At 41.2% G+C, this 18,024-nt stretch overlaps 1 protein-coding gene across 4 annotated transcripts in view; it reads right to left on the bottom strand.

Moving 5' to 3' along the window:
* The window catches only part of ENTPD5 (ectonucleoside triphosphate diphosphohydrolase 5 (inactive)), a 29,614-nt gene that overhangs the window by 8,846 nt on the left and 2,744 nt on the right, over positions 1 to 18,024 (bottom strand). For all 4 annotated transcript variants that reach the window (XR_005105272.1, XM_037394267.1, XM_037394266.1 and 1 more), the window contains 12 exons: positions 15,198 to 15,475; positions 14,107 to 14,186; positions 11,940 to 12,083; positions 11,491 to 11,566; positions 9,799 to 9,834; positions 8,811 to 8,899; positions 6,030 to 6,109; positions 4,490 to 4,551; positions 2,998 to 3,099; positions 1,982 to 2,122; positions 1,572 to 1,628; positions 1 to 116 (listed from right to left, as the gene is read on the bottom strand). Coding sequence is in view for 3 of the 4 variants with exons in the window: in XM_037394267.1 (XP_037250164.1) it covers positions 1 to 116; positions 1,572 to 1,628; positions 1,982 to 2,122; positions 2,998 to 3,099; positions 4,490 to 4,551; positions 6,030 to 6,109; positions 8,811 to 8,899; positions 9,799 to 9,834; positions 11,491 to 11,566; positions 11,940 to 12,083; positions 14,107 to 14,186; positions 15,198 to 15,459 (1,245 nt within the window). In the remaining variant the exon portion in view is untranslated. The remainder of the gene's footprint in view (positions 117 to 1,571; positions 1,629 to 1,981; positions 2,123 to 2,997; positions 3,100 to 4,489; positions 4,552 to 6,029; positions 6,110 to 8,810; positions 8,900 to 9,798; positions 9,835 to 11,490; positions 11,567 to 11,939; positions 12,084 to 14,106; positions 14,187 to 15,197; positions 15,476 to 18,024) is intronic.

Here is an 18,024-nt window from a genome sequence, read left to right on the forward strand (position 1 = left end):
CTGTAAGAGGGTATTGTCCCTAAATCCAAAACCTTCCTTTAGTAAAGCAGTGATGTAAGTGAGATCCATGCAGAGGAAAGGACTGGCTGAGTTGTACCTCTCCATGTTATCACAGACTAGAGAGAAGAAAAACCACCAGATCTCAGCAAAATCAGAGTTTTTATCCACATTGTACATTTGAACTGACCTCAAGCCAAAGCCTACTAAAACAAGCCACCCACTTCTATTAACGGGTACATATGACAGATGGTACATGCTACACAGCTGCTCTACAATGTTGGAGAAAAACCCATATAGTACTTCCACTTTCTCTTAACTCCATTGCAAATACAGCTTTTATTACAGCAATATAATCCACATAGCTCTTTTGAAGTCTGAATCTCTGCTCAATTGACAGCTGGCAGGGAGGTGGTAGATTACTTATTCTTTCAAGCACACAATGTCATTTGTTTTCCTTGTCTAGTCACCAAGGACGGCTCCAGTAATTCTGAGATGGCAGCTGCTTTTATTTTTTTCCAACCACACATGTCCAAGGATATGGAAAAGGCTTTTGCCCAACCAACCATTCCCTTGCTGCAGCTAAGTCACAATAAAGGTGACAGCGACTGGGAAATGGATTTACACTAAGCATCATCTTCTAGACCTACTGCTACCGCCCTGTTCTACAAGTACCAAGAGCAGAGTTCACTTCTTTCTAGAAACTGATAAGCAGCATCTTCCTACTATTGAATGAGAAAGAGGAGCATTAATTTAGGGTCACAGAACTGATATTCCAATGCTTTTAAAGCTAAATAAATGGTTTGATGGTGTTAGATAACATCTTAGGCGCATCTTTGGAAATTAGCTCTCTCAGTATCCAGGGGAAAAAAAAACAGCCAATGCACACTCAGACTCTGCAGACTAATCCCCCTGTTCAAAACCATCAGAGTTTCTAGACATATTAAGTTTAACTGAAAAATCATTAGAATTTAAGTTCTATTTTAGAGAAAGGTCAGTCTTCAACTACATAAACATCTTCTGGTGAAAAATAGAGTCTATCATGAGGTAGATACCTCTGCAATTCAGAGGTAATGCCTTGCTCTCATTTTACAGGAGGAGGTACAAAACCAGAACAAGCATTCAGAAAAAAAGTCAGGGGAGGGAAAGGAATGCAGAAAAGGCCGTCAGACTTACTCTCCCCCTCCATTTTGTTAGAGATTAAAAAGGTTTTAAGGTGACAGAGAAGTCAGTGCTCTCCTAAACTCAGAGAGTTGCAGTTTGACAGAAAGAGCTCTTAATATGGCAAATCTATCCCTCCTCACCTGAATAGAACTGTGAAGCCACTAATAACACTATGTTTCCCCTCACTGCTCTATCAGTACTGTCATCTGCAACAGTTACAGGTGTTGGCTAATAAAAGTAACATGACACGGAAGGTGCATGTGGAATAAAGGTTAAACAAACTGTTTGGGGTTTGTTGTTTTTTTGGTTTTTTTTTCCCTTTATGTCAAACTCACATTATGTACTGCCAATACATACGTATTTTTGTTGTTTCTTGTACACACCAGTTTCCCAAGTCTCATGACAATTACCTTCTTTGGCTTTTCTTTCAAAATCTCTCACTTCCAAAACACCTCCCTCTTCATAATCTGAAAAGGAAGAGGTGAGAAAACATCGTCACAGACCTGAAAGTATTTGAGTTCTATATCTAAGCTGACCCTAGAGTGCAACTGTGATGCTGGGCTAGGAGTGAGATCTGTTAGTATCAGAAGAGAGAGCTGCAAATATAACTGGAGCTTAAAGCACAAGTCTCATCTGCTGAACTCTGAACATCAGTCTGCACTGATGGATATACGTTCATTCCCTGATGGCATTCTGTGTATTTCCTCTTTCTCAACACAATTCCTTTTCCTGCTCCCCTGTTCCCCAGCTTCCAGGGTCCCTTCATCTAACCTTCTTGTTGACATGCTCACACATAGTAGATTATCCCAAACCAATTTACCAATTAGGTCTGTGTCAACTGCTCGATCATAGTAATAGGAGAAAGCATAGAAGGAACGTTGACGAATCTCATCTGGTTGGTGCAGTTTCCCTTTGACAACCTTGAGTACTTCCAAGTAGCAAGGCTTGAATCCTGTTTCGCCTGTAGGAAAAACACAGATGGGGTGAGCCAAACAGGCATAACCAGAGACAGAAGAATCAGTGGCGACAGGATGAAAAAGGGAAGAAGCAAAAGATTAAAGCATCGGATGGGGTGAGAAGAGCTTAGGTATCCTTTCTGTAAGCCAGCATGGCATCTGCATGCAAGGACTCTAAATCACCATCATCAAGCAGAACTGGTTAGACCTGGTCATAGCAGTCTGAAAGGTGCGCTGCACAAATAGTACAGGTGCTTGAAAAGCTTCTTCCCCATCAGGCAAAACTCCCACTGCTGTGTTCTGTGGTCAGCAGAATCTCACTTACGTTTGCTACCACCTGCGAGATAAAACCTTACTTTCTTTTCCCATCACACTGTAATTTTATCAGTCCACACACCACAAACAGCTCTTCTGTTCCCCACTGTAAAGCAAAGCAGCACCAGTCACCACTGGGATCTGTTCTAGTTGCTGATGGTAGCAGCATCACTCTCTGTATGCAGCGTTAGGGACAGTATCTTAAGAAACAGTTCCACAAGTGAGATACAATAACTGGTAGGCCAAAGTGTATCCTAACACAGCCAGACCTTTTCCACTTAGCTCAGAGCCTCAGAAAAACCTCTCCCATTCGCACAAGTAACTCTAACATTTCCTATAAAGTAGCATTTGTAGTAAGAGATCACAGCCATAGCGCAGAGTACAGACCAGCTATTCTCAGATATATCTCTTCAAATTTCCCTTTGGCTCTGTCAAAAGTCCACATTTATGACTGGACAGGTATCCTTCATAACCTGAGATAACTGATGGAATATTTGCCAAGGAAAACCTCAGATTCTGGAGACAAGACTTATCTTACAAGAAGCAGCAAGTCCCCTTAGTTTACCTTCTTTGTTGCCACCATACCAGTATTTCACTCCCCCGAAGTGCCACTCTGCCTCCAGCTGCTTTGGCAAACAAGAACTGCGGAACATTTGTCCATCCACAGCTGAAATGCAACCAGAGGGGAGTCAGAAAGGATAAAATTTAACACAGTTATCGATCAATATGCAGAATCAGAAAATAAAAAGCTGAAAGATCTTAATTAAGGTCTTTAAGCAAAAGTACAGAAATCTGAATTGACAGATGCTGCACAAACTAATTATGAATTAAGGACCAGTCTCAGTCTGGAAAAGTTGTGTCCATTTTGTCCTACAAGCTGCGAAGCAGCTGGGCTTGTCATTTGTTAATGACAGATAAATGGCACAAGGATATCTGGGTAATGGCTACTTACCACAGAAGGGAAGAAACAAGAGAGGTAATAAATTAAACACAGACACATAAACCCTAACAAGCAGCAGATAACAGAGACAAACAAAACAACTAGCAATGAAGACAAAACCTCCTAAGACACTGATCAATGGCTGCTCCAGGATCCACTGAATGTACCTTTGAAGGGTTCAGGCAGAAATACAGTAACTATTAAGAAAAATACATGATTATTGTGGCCACCACAGGTCTCACAGAAAAAGCTGGTTGAGGGGGATTGTGGGACTGCAAAAATTGCTATGGGATGTTTAGGGGAAGGCTCCAAGGCAGGGAAAGGGGGGGGATCAGGGAAGCACAAATGTGGGAAAATGAAGGGGATGACAAAAGGCGGCAATCACAAGTCAGTATGCTTTTCTGTCTGAGCTTTGTGACCAGTCAACTGCAGTCTGTCCTATCCTTTTCTTAAATCCTATTCCCAACTATTTTTTACTTGAGTACGTTCCAGTAATTAACACAAGTCCATCTAGCTAGCAAGTAAGAATCCAGAAGGTGGAAAGACATCCAGGGTCCTGGACAGAGACTGGGCAAAAGTCCCAAGCTCTGGGCATGAAGACTGGAAGGACTTAAGGTCTGGGTGAGAGACTGGAAAGGCTCAGGAATGTGACTATGCATCCAAGTTAGTGAGTGAGAGTGCTCAGGGACTTCACTAATCAGTGAATACAACAGGAGGAACACGGCAGGCCACCAGGGAGGTCTATAAAATGGGTTTGGCCTAAGCAGCAATCCTTTGGAAAAGGAATTATTCATGCTGTTTGTGTTTCTGTGGATGTGTAAAGCTGTGCGTTTGTGGCAGGCCATGTCTGTATGGCGTTTGTATGTTCCCATGTGTGCAGTTCTGGAATTTTCACTTAGTCTCACTGCTGGCTGAACCTGGAAATACGGAAAAGCAGCTGTCTCACAAGACAACTACTTAAGCAGTAGCCCGTTTGCAGACAGATTTATACCAGCGAAAATGTAAAAACCCAGAAGAAACAGAAGTGAAGACGGGGGAAATGGGCTGCTGATGCTGATACGAGGCTACATCTGACCATCTCTTCAAAAATATTTGATATTTTATCATGTTAACATACCTTCCATATTCAAAGCTCCAAGTGTTGCTAGTCTGGCAGCTTTTAGTCCAAACCCCAAATAGCTGCAAACAACAACGACATTACAGTTTTAATTCTCACACATCTGGTACACTTCACCTATAGTGTCTTCCTAAATCTTGGAACACTCAAACCAGATTGCCTTCCTCTGCTTCCCACAAGTCTCCCCTCTCTAAAACAAGAGTTCCCTTTGCCAGCACAATTCCAAGTACAAAAAGAGTGACACAAACCCAAGAATTACCAACAAGCAGTAAAATGGGTAAATCTAAAATTGCAGAAAGCAGTTGGAGCTGATGACATTTCTGCAAGACATTCATGAAAAGCAAAACCACACAATCTTAAAAATGAAGGAAAAAGAAGGGTATTGTGAGGAGTCCATGGGGAATACAATGGCCATTTTTGTCATACACGTAAGACTATGTGCTCTTAGGGCAGAACTAACAAGGCAACTGCAGAAGCTCCAACTAAATGGGAGCTGTGCCTTTGTGAAAATTCACCTGTTTGACTCCACAGATTACTGCTATACTCATTATAAGCTAGGATGTAAACAATATTTACGAGAACACAACCAGATTAAAAGCCTGTTGGCCTTTCATTCCCACCTCTGTGTCTGGCTACTTATCCCTTTAGTCGTGTCAACACAAATGTTTACAGAATAAATCAGAGTTAAACTAACCTCCAGCTCCCTCATTTTTAGGAGAAGATTTTCAACCACAATTATTTTAAGTGATCTAATGGACTGCACTGGTGAATACACTGATAGGTTACATCAGTAAATATAAGCAGGAGGAAAGGAGGACTATTACACCAGCTCTGCTGTCAAGTAAGCGTATGCTGCAACTGACTTGAGATGATAATCTTCACCCTACTAGTTACTGGCTGAGACCAACTCTAAGTCACGCAGGTAAACTCTCTGGATTTCACTGTAGACATCTCAGAAATGTGTCAGCTTAATGCAGTAAGCACAACTGTATTATCTGAGGCCAAGTACCCTCTCCAATTGGTTCAAGAATCTGTTGTGCTCCAGGGTCTGTATCAGCTGCCTATGGCCGTCTCTGGTTTACATCAGTCTAGGTGTTACTTTTTGTCCCGTTGCTGATGAGATATGCCATTTCAAACTAAGAAGTAAAGAGTCTCAGGAAGGTCCTCTTTCCAAACCTCTGACCAGGTTTAGTTCTGACTACTGGCACAATATCTACCTTTCTGCTTGGTCCAGAGTATTTGGCTTGAACGCAGTAATAAGAATTCTTCTCGTTAAATACAGTGACTCATAATACTTCCTCTCCATTTGACAGACTAACCAATATTCCCTTGCAATGATATTAACTATGATCCTGGAATGTTTCCAGTCAACTAATGTCATGTTCCACTTCAACTAATGTTTCAAGCAGATAAGAAAACTAGTAAAAAAAGTCATGCTCCCAACAGCTGGTAACAGGATGACATAGCCATTTGCGGTTAGCTCAGGGGCTGCAGAAAGACTGATTTCCCCAGCGGAGACAGCAGCCTTTTTGCTCCTCACCTGTGGGTATAGAGCTTGTAGGTGCTATTAAACATTTCAAATGAGGTAAGAAAATCCCCAGGGGTTTCCTTCAAAGTTTCCTAAAAGTTAAGTAAAAGAAGAAATCTTTTAGTTTCTATTATGCAATAAAAAATAATCAGCTTTGATGCAATATCACAGATACACCCACAGGGTTTACTGCACACTCATGTGATCTGCTTTGAACACAAAGAACAGTTTTCCAACAGTGCACACTGCTGTAACATCTACAGCTTTTTAACACTGAGTTTATTTATATGCATCTTGGTGTTACTTCAATGTATAGTAGGGAAGCGCAACAGATCAGGATGAAAATACTTTCTAATTCAGGATAGCTGAGTTATTCAGAGTACTTACATGCTAGTCTACATACACAGAGTCCCCACCGAAATCAGCTGCACTAGAAACATTATGGACTTTTGCAAGTCAGAATAGACACCTCAATTCAAAAACTCAGAAGAATTAAAGATGCAAAGGGAAGTACAGGCCACGTTTTGACCACATTAAACATCTCACTGATACTCAAAGAAACATTGTGACCACTCACTCTCAGTCTTAGGGCTGCTTTATGACCTGGTTTAAGGGCTTTCCTCTAAATTAACCTCTTGTCTCACCACCTCCAGTTTTCCGCCTTTCACAGTCTTCCCTCTGTGCGCACCTCGCCCCACTGGTACTCAGTCCCTACCTTCTTGCCAGACTAACTCTCATTCTTGTAAATCTGAACCAGTCTAGGGCTTATTTACTGCTCCCTTGTTTCCAGTCTCCAAGATCCCAGTCCCAGTTTCTGTGTTCCCTCTGCTAATGACCTCATTCTCCCAGCCTTTTTTGGCTTGCATTCCTATCTGACAGTTGCTTTGGGCCAAGGAGCAGAATCTCAAAGAGGACTGAAGCTGCACAGTTCCTGTAGTTACCATTCAAGTATGCAGATCCTGATCCGGGTTATTTCTGTTATAAATGTAAAGTTCTAGACAGAAGCCTGCTCAAAGCAGAAAGAGATTTGGCAGTGTTCAGCTTGAGTTTCTCCTGAACGAATACAAACTGAAATTTATTTTGGGCCTTAGGTGGAATGACACTCACATCCTTGATCCAACATACCCAGATTCTGCCATATTTTGAGTTCTGTTCCTAAACTGTACATCACAAAAACTAAAAGGAGAGATGCAGAAAAAAATGGTTTGGAGAAAACCACCAGATTTTTTCATGCCTGGCTTTCGCAAAAAAGTAGAAATCCTCACACCCCTCCTCAGTGAGGCAGGCATCAGACAGACAATTTCATAATGATTATGTTTGGTTTTCAGTTGCTTATAACTTTGGCAATAATACCATGAAAAGCATAACACTAGCTTAAAAACAGCTCCACGCAGTTATCATTGTATGTCTTTATTTGCTTGTAATCTGCATTTCATTAATCCCTTACTATTACAGTATTTTGTTCAAAATGAATACAACAGCCAACATGTGACTGCCTCAGACTGCAGGAAGGGAAGAAAACCCTCTACAAACCAAAGCGGGGAATCCCTGCTAATTCTGTCAGAGGGGAAAAAGTCTTCAGAAACATACAGAGCTATGCATGTGCTTTTTTGTGTGAACTTGACAATACAGGTGAGAAGCAGACAGCGTACAAGCAAGGCAACATGAACCTTGACTCCACATTGCCCTATGAATTCACACCATCGGTCCCGGTCAGTAGCAAACCCTTGAGGCCTTTTCCTGCAGGGCTCGAAGGAGACATTTGAATCCTGAGCTGCAGTTCAGCCTACTTCACAGCTCTATTTATTCTCCAAAACCCTGACATGCAACACTCCTTCCTGTTGGTCCAGTGCCCATTTCAGCAGGTGTTATCAACACAAAACAGAGGGCAAGTCCAGAGTACTTGAGGCTTTGCTGAACAAGATAAGGTTACATGTCATGTTTCAACATGACCCACCACTGCAGAATTATAATATCCTGATATGAAAACCATGTGTTTTATGGTCACCAAACACCCTTAAAGAATCTCAATTTCTGTAAACAAAAAATGCTAAACAAAGGACTCCCTCAGAAGGAGTGACAAAACCAACTTTACAATATCACGGTACAGAATGCTATAGTGCCCTTCAATACCCACGTAATTTTCCCATGCAAACTTGGAATCCAGTTTAAACTGTTACTAAAGAGCTATAGAATTTCTGACAAATAGGACAGAGATGGACTTAGGAACAGAGAAAGGAATTCTCAAAGGAAATGAGAAGAAATCAATAAGACGACAGGATTGAGATTGACTGTGCTATTACAAAAGACTTTTGTCCTGTTGAGATACTCCCTGCTCCACCCCACTACCTGCCCCCTCCAAAATTTAGTGAGGATCTGTTACCAGACTGGGGGAAAAAAACCAAAATACTTCAGCATCAGAGCAGACCCTAAATTTCTTGTAATATGCAAGAATACTCCCTGGAAATGTTTGTTCTATATTTATTGAATACAAAGTAATATCAGCATTAATGGGGCTTTCCCAGCCTGGGTCTAGAAAACAAAAGCGGTTTCTCTTTGGTTTTACCCATTTGCTTTCTTTCTTTTTACTTCCTTGTTATCCAGGCTCCTTTGTTTGCAGGCGCCTATCAGTCAACTGCTGATGTCCAAGGAAACAGAAATACAGATGCTCTGCACACCACAGATGCTCTGCTTGTGCCACTGCTAACAAAGTGCTATCAGAGAGCACAGCAGTGCTCAGGGCTCTCCACTGGCCTTGCAGTCCCAACCCATGCACTTTTAACCACTCCTCACCTCAAACTGTGGCAGGAAAGTGATCTGGGTTGAGGCTCCTCCCAAATCCAGAGTCCCAACAGTATGCTGGTTCTGGCCAGACAGCTGTCCTGCAAACAACACCATGCTCAGAACAGCCCAAGCACACAAATGCTAAAATGTGGATACTGCGTGTATGCTCAGTCAGCCACCAAAGTTATCACAGTATCACAGTATCACAGCAATACAGGAGGGCTGAACTGGCCTTCAAAGACAAAAAAAAAAAAAAAAAAAAATCACAGAGAAAAGGTTGGCAAACAGAAGGCATCACAAAAACATTCATAGGACTTTCTTCCTTGATTCCAACCTTCCCCTCCCAAGAGACAAAGGCAGATAAATCTCTAGGTATCCAGCAGAAGCACAAAGAGACAAAGTATCCCCTGCTGAAAGAAGACTGTGAGGGAGAGCACATAAATTCTGTAACTGGTCAAGGGCACTAGGAGAGGAGGGATAATAAGAGCAGAATCAGCTGTTACCATTTCTCTTCACCCACAGCAGCTTTTTTGCTTGCTCATGTATCTACTAGAACACTGATTTTCTTTTTACTAGATTGCATTCCCAGAACTTCTTAAAGCCAGTAGGGCTCCAGCTCCAATGCATCCCCTGTTACACCATTTTAGTTGCATGGTTCAGGCTGGGATGAGGAACATTGTAAAACATTGTTTCCCACCTTCTAACAGATAAGCAGTACTGCTCCCCTACCTATGATGTTAGAAAAACCAGCTTCCCAGTGCCCCCCAAGTCTTGAGTAAATCCTGGCACCTTCTGGATTAAGATGCCTCCTTTTTACTACAGGTGTGGCTCACCCTCTGAAACACAGCTGCCCAAAACAATCCATTGTTTTAGCACTGATGCCGCAGTAGGGAAAAAAAGCAAGACACAGCAACCAAGGCAGAGAAACTTAGGGTGATCACCTCTACGGGAGAGACTCAAGTTCATATTTAGAAAGAAGTTATACAGAATTAACTACCTGTCAAAAAGTTCACAGTGATCCAGGCTAAAATTCCTGCAAAGAGTGAAAAAGAGAAAAAAGTCACAACTGAATACTCCCACAACCTCCTGCCTGCTATTAGCACTCCTTCACATGTTATATATTTACCTAGAAATCATTACTAACTACATGTAACCACCCCATCCTTCAGAGATTAATTCAAACTTATAATTAAGTGATATGATGCGTTATTGATTCATTAAAATCTCATAAGCTGTGATAGGTAGAACGTTTGTAATGTCCATGCAACTGCAGCATGCACAAATTATGTCTATTATCCAAACAATATACACAGTAGTAACAAGCTGACACAAATGCACAGGTTTCCTTGGCCAATTCCACAAGGCCCCCACCCCTTGCCCCAGGCTTTTCAATTCCCAATCTGAAAAGCGCATACATACCACTGTGTTTTAATCTCGTGGTTTCTGTAATTACACTACAGATACAGTGGCAACAAGTAAAACACAAACAACTCCTCTGACTCCAGCAGCTTGCTTGACACCAGCATGAGTCTCACCCAAACGCAGGCAAACGTGACAGTAGATGAAGTGGGATTTTAAAATAAACCTTGGCAGGCTATGCTGTGCTCTATTATGCCTCTGGTCCTGCTCCCTGTCAATACAACACTTTTCCCTACTATACATTCACCCGTTAATCCTGTTGACAAACTATGCCTGGCACCATACTTCACTGAATGCTTGCAGACTTTATGGTACTTGTACTTTTCTCCTGGCCCATGCGGACAGATTTTGCTCTTTAATCTTCCTCCATTTATTGGTAGTTTAAGCATCCTGATGTTTCTTCTTGATATCCTTGAACACCTTCTGAACTGGCAATACATCTGCCATAATGCAGTGTTCAGAACTCAACGTAACATCACAGATGGCTCTTTTCAGGCATCTGTACAGAAGGATTATTACCTGCCTGTTCTCCAAAGTAGTATGTCTGGATATGTAGCCAAAATGTTACAGTGGTCTGTTCTGCACTGCAAAATCATCACTCACTCCAAACCCACAACATATTTCACCTTTTGTTGTATTCTACGTTACTTCCTTTGCTACTTTACTAGCTGCATTTTTCCCGGTCAGAATATTTTTAGATATATTATTTATTTGTTTTGTTATCTAATTTTTTAATACTTGCCAATTATGCTTCATCCTCCTCTAATATTCACAGTGCTCTCAATTTTCACCCAAAATTTGATGAGCTAATCAGAATAGGTCACTTTTAATGCTGATACTGCAGAATTTACAAGGCACTTCCCATAAGCTTCCTAGCTTGCTCTGTATTGTCATGTTGCCTTTCAGAAGGGGACACCACTTTTTTTCCACTGGTTCCCAAGAGCAGGCTTCAGCGGGTGAGCCTGCATTAGCCTGCATACTTATTTCTGCGATGAGGTTCTGGTCTGGAACCTCAGAAGGTTTCAGAAGAACCTTCATCTAGCTAAGTCATACATCTCTGTGTATCTGCACTTGTAGCCTAACAGATGATCAAGTCCTCAACACCACCTAGGAAAAGCGGGATTGCATTGTTTCAGACAAGGTTAGAAAGCTTTTATTTTTTCACTCAGTTTAGTGACCATGTATCTTTCCCTCTCACGCTCATAAGATCTCTCTCTTTCTCTCCCCCCCTATTTCTCTTCGCTTTCACTTTTTCCTTTCTAAAACATACCTTCATAAGACCCATCCATGATGCTAACACTGTCCTCTGGAACAAGAAATGGTGATTCCTCAAAGACTTCTCTCACCTGAAGAAAGAAATTATGATTATATTCCTTGGTCTTAGGAGTCTTGTTCTGCTCTGAGGGTGACAAAGAAAGTTTTCTTTTTCACAGCAGTAGAAAATAAGACAAGTGTGCGGAGTAGACAATATTCTTCCTCTTTCAAAGGCTAGGAAAGGAAGAAAAAAGTATCATAGGTCTCTCTCCCCATGCCTTCTATCTGCATCAACTCAGAGGATTTCAGGACCATACAAGAAAGTCTGCGAGTTTCATGCTGTCATAGGTTTACAATCACTTTTGACAGCTGAAATTCTCTCATGCTAGACAGAATGGAGAACCGAGTCATGAATGATGAAACAGGGGGAGCAATACAAGTGCATCCAAAAGATCTTAGTACTACCTCTAAAAGCAGAGCCTGAGCTTTCTCCTCTGAGAGCAAGCGCAGTCCAGCTGTGGCTTTTAACACCACTGGGGTCTTCTTCCAGAGATGAGGTGGCACAGCATCTATGGCCATGTCCAGCAACCTTTTGACAGTTTCAGCACCCTAAAAGGAAAAGGATGTTTTTCTTTTGACTTCCTTCTACAGGCCGTCAGAAAACAGGCCTCCCAGTTCTCCCTCAACACTAGTGAAACCAGTATTCAATAGCAGAAGATACCTCACTCACACCCAAGATAAGTATAAAAACTGCGCTAGACAACTCCTTAGAACTTTAAAGAGAATGTCTGCATTGGAAAGAAGGGTGTATTCAGAGATATATCTTACATGAGAGAAATCTTATTGTTTGTGGAAGGTATTTTTTGGAAAGGATGAAGGCAGGTAAGGGAATTGATTACTTGACAAACCTAAACATCTTGCAGTAGGATGAAACTAGATGGTGCAATTACTAACTGAAACTATCAGGGTCAAGGGGAATGTCTGCAGATTTCACTAAACGCAATATAATTCCAAGTGTGTCCATAGCAAGTAGTGTAATTAAAATGCCAGCTGTAGACTGCTTACCACATGAGGTACAGGCATTGCTGCTGGGCTCTCAATTAGTTACACTGCTCTAACAAATACAGTTCTGCTTTAGCAATAAACATTCTCCTGAGAAAAGTCTAGAAATTCCTTTTGGAGTGAATTCTTCTCCTCTCCTACCCAACGAACAAAACAACTTAGTGAAAGCATGGGAGATCTCATCAAAGTTTAAAAAAATCCAAAAGCCATTCTCTCTTCCATAAAGTTTCACACCAAAATTCCTGTAGCATTGAATGCAACTGAGCAAAATGAGAAACTTGAAACTTCCCCTATGCTAGTCCCCAACTCAAAGCACGCAAGGTAGAGTATCTAATCTAGCATTTCTCTGGCACCTCCTTTAGCTTGTGAAAGAGCTTACTGTCAGTGTAGGGGATCTGGAAAATAGCAGTTTGCTTCAGGAATGGCCCTGGGTATCACAACAACAGGACTATTTTAGTGCTTTCTGCTGTGTGCTCGTTTCTGACTCCTGATCCAACAGAGTGGCAGGGAATGAGTATACTGAGCATGAATTCAAAACTACCCCCCATTTGAAAATAAAGAGGATGGCACCTAACTTCAATTTATTAAAATTATAAATGTGTATGTATGTTAATTAATAAATCTGATTGTGGAAGATGGAACTGTCCAACTGTGTTTTGAAAAACTCCACATATAAACAAAACAACAAAAGTCCAGAGGCAGTAGAAGAGTAACTGCCTATACCTAAATAATTTCTCAGCTAAAACTGTACTCAAATATTTAACTGAGCCTGACTGAAATGAGTCCTACATATCACTGGCTTCCAAGCCACGGTTCCAAAGATAACAGCAAAGAATCAAAACAAACAAATTATTGGAAGTCTGATTACAGAAGCAGAGAATACACTTAGAGAAATACTAAGGCCTGGCTTAACCTGCTAAGTGCGTCTTTCTCCTTCCCCTTCTCTGTAACTTACGTAAAAAAATAAACTTGTATATCCAACTATACACACGCACACAAAAATTCATCATTTTTAGGAGTCAGTCAAATGAACCCTCTTTGCTTGTCAGTGTAACATGACTAAAAAAAGAAAACCCACATGGTCTTAACCCCATACTTCTAAACTAAGCAAATCAAAACAAAATATGCTGATTTCAACTGTGACCAGCACTGAAAATTTCGACCAAGATGAATAACTGAGAAAATAACTAGTAAATGAGACAGGAGATTATATTTACTCATATTTGGGGTAGCTATAGGGGAAATAAACATTGAATATGGATGCTGTTAGAGCCAAAAATCACTTTTTCTTTGAAATTCTCAAAGGCACATAGTCTAGTTATATATGGCAGTTAAGCAATTAAGCCATTGTTCCATTGATGAAATATGTAAAACAACAGCTCCCATTTCACTGTGTAGAAACTAATTCACAAAAGTAGAGCGACAGGTTTAAAGAGCCAGCAGTAGAACCTTTACACTTTTTCTTGACTCTCCGCAATTACAATTAGTAACACTTGAACTGCTAGTTTGAGTCCAACTCATATTAGCAGAAGCAAGGCCAACTCACAGGGGATGAAGGAGGGCACCTTACCTTTTCAGGCTGATCAGCATATGCAGAAAGACCCGGCTTCACAGACTCAAAGATTTCCCCTTCCAACTCAGGAAGATTTTCTGCACAAACAAAACATTACATGAAACAGTCAACACCTCCAGTCTTTTTCTTTACTTTCATAAAGGTTGCCTGCAACCCCTGTAAGGTGACTATCCTTAATTTCCACTTGCAAACAGTACTGTTACTCTGCTAAAACAAGTACTGTTCCTTGACTTCAGGAACATATTTAACATAATGTTGTCCTTGCAACCTCCAAGTTCAAAAGCAATTTATTAAGCTGTTATAACTAGAAGTATGTTAATTTTGCATTTGAGAACTACAATGAGTTATAGCAATATAGTATGACTGTTGCCTAACCTTAATAAAATTTCTTTCCCCTTCTGTCCCCAAGCTAGTTGTGAAATACTAATTCATAGGTACTATGCATGGCCCTAAAGGGCTTATTAGCTGAGTCCCAGCAGCCAATCTGCAACGTCTGCAAATTTGCTGGCTCACTGTACCCAAGCTAATTCACCCTCTTGAATCCTGTTGCGAGTGCAGCCAATTTGGGTACCTGGGCACCACGTCAGAAGCAGACATACTGGAGTGTGGTGCACCTGTGCACAGGAGGTCTCCTGAAAATGGCTCAGACCTTTGGTGCTTATAACTTTCATTTACCAATTTTAATTTGCTACAAAATGTGACATATAAGCATATGCAGAATTTAAATATCTCTTGATAGAATTCAAGGTAACATGCAACTTGACAAGAACAATGTAAGCATCTTTCCAATTCAACGAGACATTCCTTTAAACAGCCGCATAGATGAAAATCTTTGGAAATTCAGAACTCTCCAGTATATCCAGAATTAAACTTTCGAAAGATCTATGAAAAAGGTACTTTCACAGCAAAACTCCACCAGAAACAGACAATGATCATCTGCCAGAGGACCATTTGAAGGACAAACTGTAGAAATATTCAGTTGTTCCCAAATGCTGTGTTGGGAAAAAAAAAAAAATATCCACCCTCTTTTGGGAAGTTGCAGCCTAAGTCAACATACTCCAAGTGCACAGACTGACATGGGGTCTTACCTGGGCTCTTCTGTACAAAGGTGTAAATGTGAATCCGGGTTCCAGTGCTCCCTGCATCAAACATTATGCCATAAAAAGTGTTGGCTTTGGCATATATAGGGCACACATTAGGTGGAAAGAAATCCTGAAACCACATCTCCCTGTTTGAATGGGAAAGAACAAAGGACAAAGAGGAAAATGCCAATGATAGAAGGATGGGAAGTCTGGAAGATGCCATCTTGCCAGGACCCCTTGAGGCAGTCAAGCATGGATCAGCAATCATAGAGCTGCAGTTGGTTCTGTAGAGAAAAAAAAAAGCAGGAATGAAAATTACCAAGAGCCCTCTCCTTTAAAAGTCTGTAGGAAAAAACCACAAAAAAAAATAATCATAGTTTATACACATATACTCTGCCCTTTAGATGCTTTTCAACACCTCATCCAAAAGATGTGATTTACTGCATTTAGTGCTAAAACTACAAACTGTTCTTTTAGAGTAAAGGTTTCTCCATTTCCACAATGCAGAAGCATTAGTTTGCTTCCCAGTATTTCTAGTTTTGACTTTATTTAGACAATTTTTTTCTCTGATTTGGCTTGCAGGTTGTCAACATTTAGAGTCCCCCGAACCTCCAAAAAGCCCAAATATTATCTGAAAAGAAGCATCAGCAAAGGGAAGCTCAGGGCAGAATCACTTTAACGTTTACACACTTGAGATGCTGTGGCAGAACACAAGTGTTATTCAGAGTCACAAACAAAGAGAATTTCATCTCAGGCTATGAACAGCTGCTGGGAGAGATTAGCACAGAGAGAGAGTGAAGCCATATCCTTACAGCAGCATCCCCAGGAAAAAGCCTGTGCTGCACAACAGGGACTGAACTGTAAGGTGCACCTGGGCTCTGCCTCTCAGTATTTTTCGTCTCTTTCCTTTTTGTCTTCATTTTGTTTTTTCACCATTTTCTCCTGACACAGTCTTAATTTTCAAAATTACAAAAAAAACGCCCACCCACTAGCAAAACCCCACCACCCTTCTCACAGTTGCCCTGAACACTCAGGTTGCTTACACAGCTTCTAACAACAGCTTCAATAAAGCCAAAGCCTCAAAGGTGTGTGACACAGTATTGGATATCATGATTGAATTACACCTCCTCTCAGTTAACACATACCTCTTTGCATGTATATTTTCCCTAAGAAATGCTAATAAAGGAAAGATACAGGTACAGAAATGATAGGGTTCATTAAGTGCCCAGAAAAAAAAGAATACATAGCTATCTTTGTTATTTGCATTTTAACAGCAGAAAAGACCGTGTGGCCAGATGCCCCACCATATGCAGTATTGCCTGCACTGACATACGCATGGAGCACTCAGCATACAGAAGTTGCAAGCAGCTCCTTATCATTCTCCAGACATTTAGTAACACATCCATCCACCTGCAGCACTGAATATTCCACTTGTATGCCTTTTCACCTGCTCTGCCCGAGACCCTCACCCACCTCTAGCCCTAACACTTGTCTTTTAGCAATCTGCTCAGCCCCACTGTATTTATTTTCTCAAATTCTTTGTGATCTCTATGCTACATTTATTAATTCCCAATCCTAACCTCTCTCCTTCCCGTTCTATGTGAACCTGACATAGCCTCTATTTCCACCCACCTTTCTCACATGCCCAAAAACCTCACTTATCCTCCACTACATTTTATCCCAGATTTAGCCCTTGTACTACTTTTATTATTTCCATCCTTCACCTTTGTCCCCAGTTACAGCAAAGTGAGATTAACTTTTACCCATTCTCAGTAAACAACGTCACACTGGGTCATTCCTCTAGTGTCTCTCTAACTCACTTAAGCTTTCAGCTATCTCTGGCACAAACAAAATGCACAGCCCACTGCAGAAGGGTAACCTTGCCTGACTTCTGTGACCTTTATTTGTATCCTCCTGTTCCTAGTAAAGGCAGAGAGCTGTGGGCAGAAGCACAAACTCTTGATCCACTCTGCCCTAGAAGCACACTCTGAGGAAAGGAAGAAGTGACTTTACAATTCCACAAACAGGCAATAGCCCTGGCCACCCTCTGTGACAGATTGACGCCCAGCTGTAGTAGTCTCTAAAGCATTCACATTTTATGTGGAAATGAGTAAAAAATTAATTCTAACCTGTCAAAACTTAAAAGTCCTGTTCTGAACAGAGCTTATGAAAAATGCCGAGCCATTTGGCAGCTTCATAGGTATGGATTTGTACTAAGATGCAGCTGGCATTACCCACATTTGCTTCACCACAGCAAGGAGGTCTACTGAAAATCCAAGAAGCTGTACTGTTTTAACAGAACATAAGCTGCATTAATGAGTACTACCTTCCAGTTGGTCAGAAGAGGTGTTGTCATTCTCATGCAAGGATTTTGCTTACTGAACCATCACAAATACATCCCAAGCACCTGCCTTAAGAACAAACTCCAGAGTCCTATTACGAACGACACGTGACCCTTATGCAAGCCTTATGCAAGAATCTCTGATGATCCGAAAATATCCGAGCAACTGCCATCAACAACACATACTTTTCTCACCAGATCTACCAGTGGATGAGTCTTAGCCCATGAAACATTCCCTCACTAACCTTCTCTTCTCTATCCCTTCTCAAACATCCACCACCGTTTTCTACTTCTCCCCGACTTTTTCCCATTACACCTTTACACTTGTAAAGACAAGAAATTACCAAAACAACCACCTTTGAATTTTACTTTTGTCCACTGTCATTAAGAAACAAGCACACTGAGCCTTTTCAGTGAGTGGTGAAGACCATTTGCCCAAGCACGCCAGCAAAACAGCATTCACAAGAAGCATAAAAATAGATGAGGAAACTA

The sequence above is a fragment of the Falco rusticolus genome, chromosome 7, assembly GCF_015220075.1.
Source record: "Falco rusticolus isolate bFalRus1 chromosome 7, bFalRus1.pri, whole genome shotgun sequence".
Lineage (NCBI taxonomy): Eukaryota > Metazoa > Chordata > Aves > Falconiformes > Falconidae > Falco > Falco rusticolus.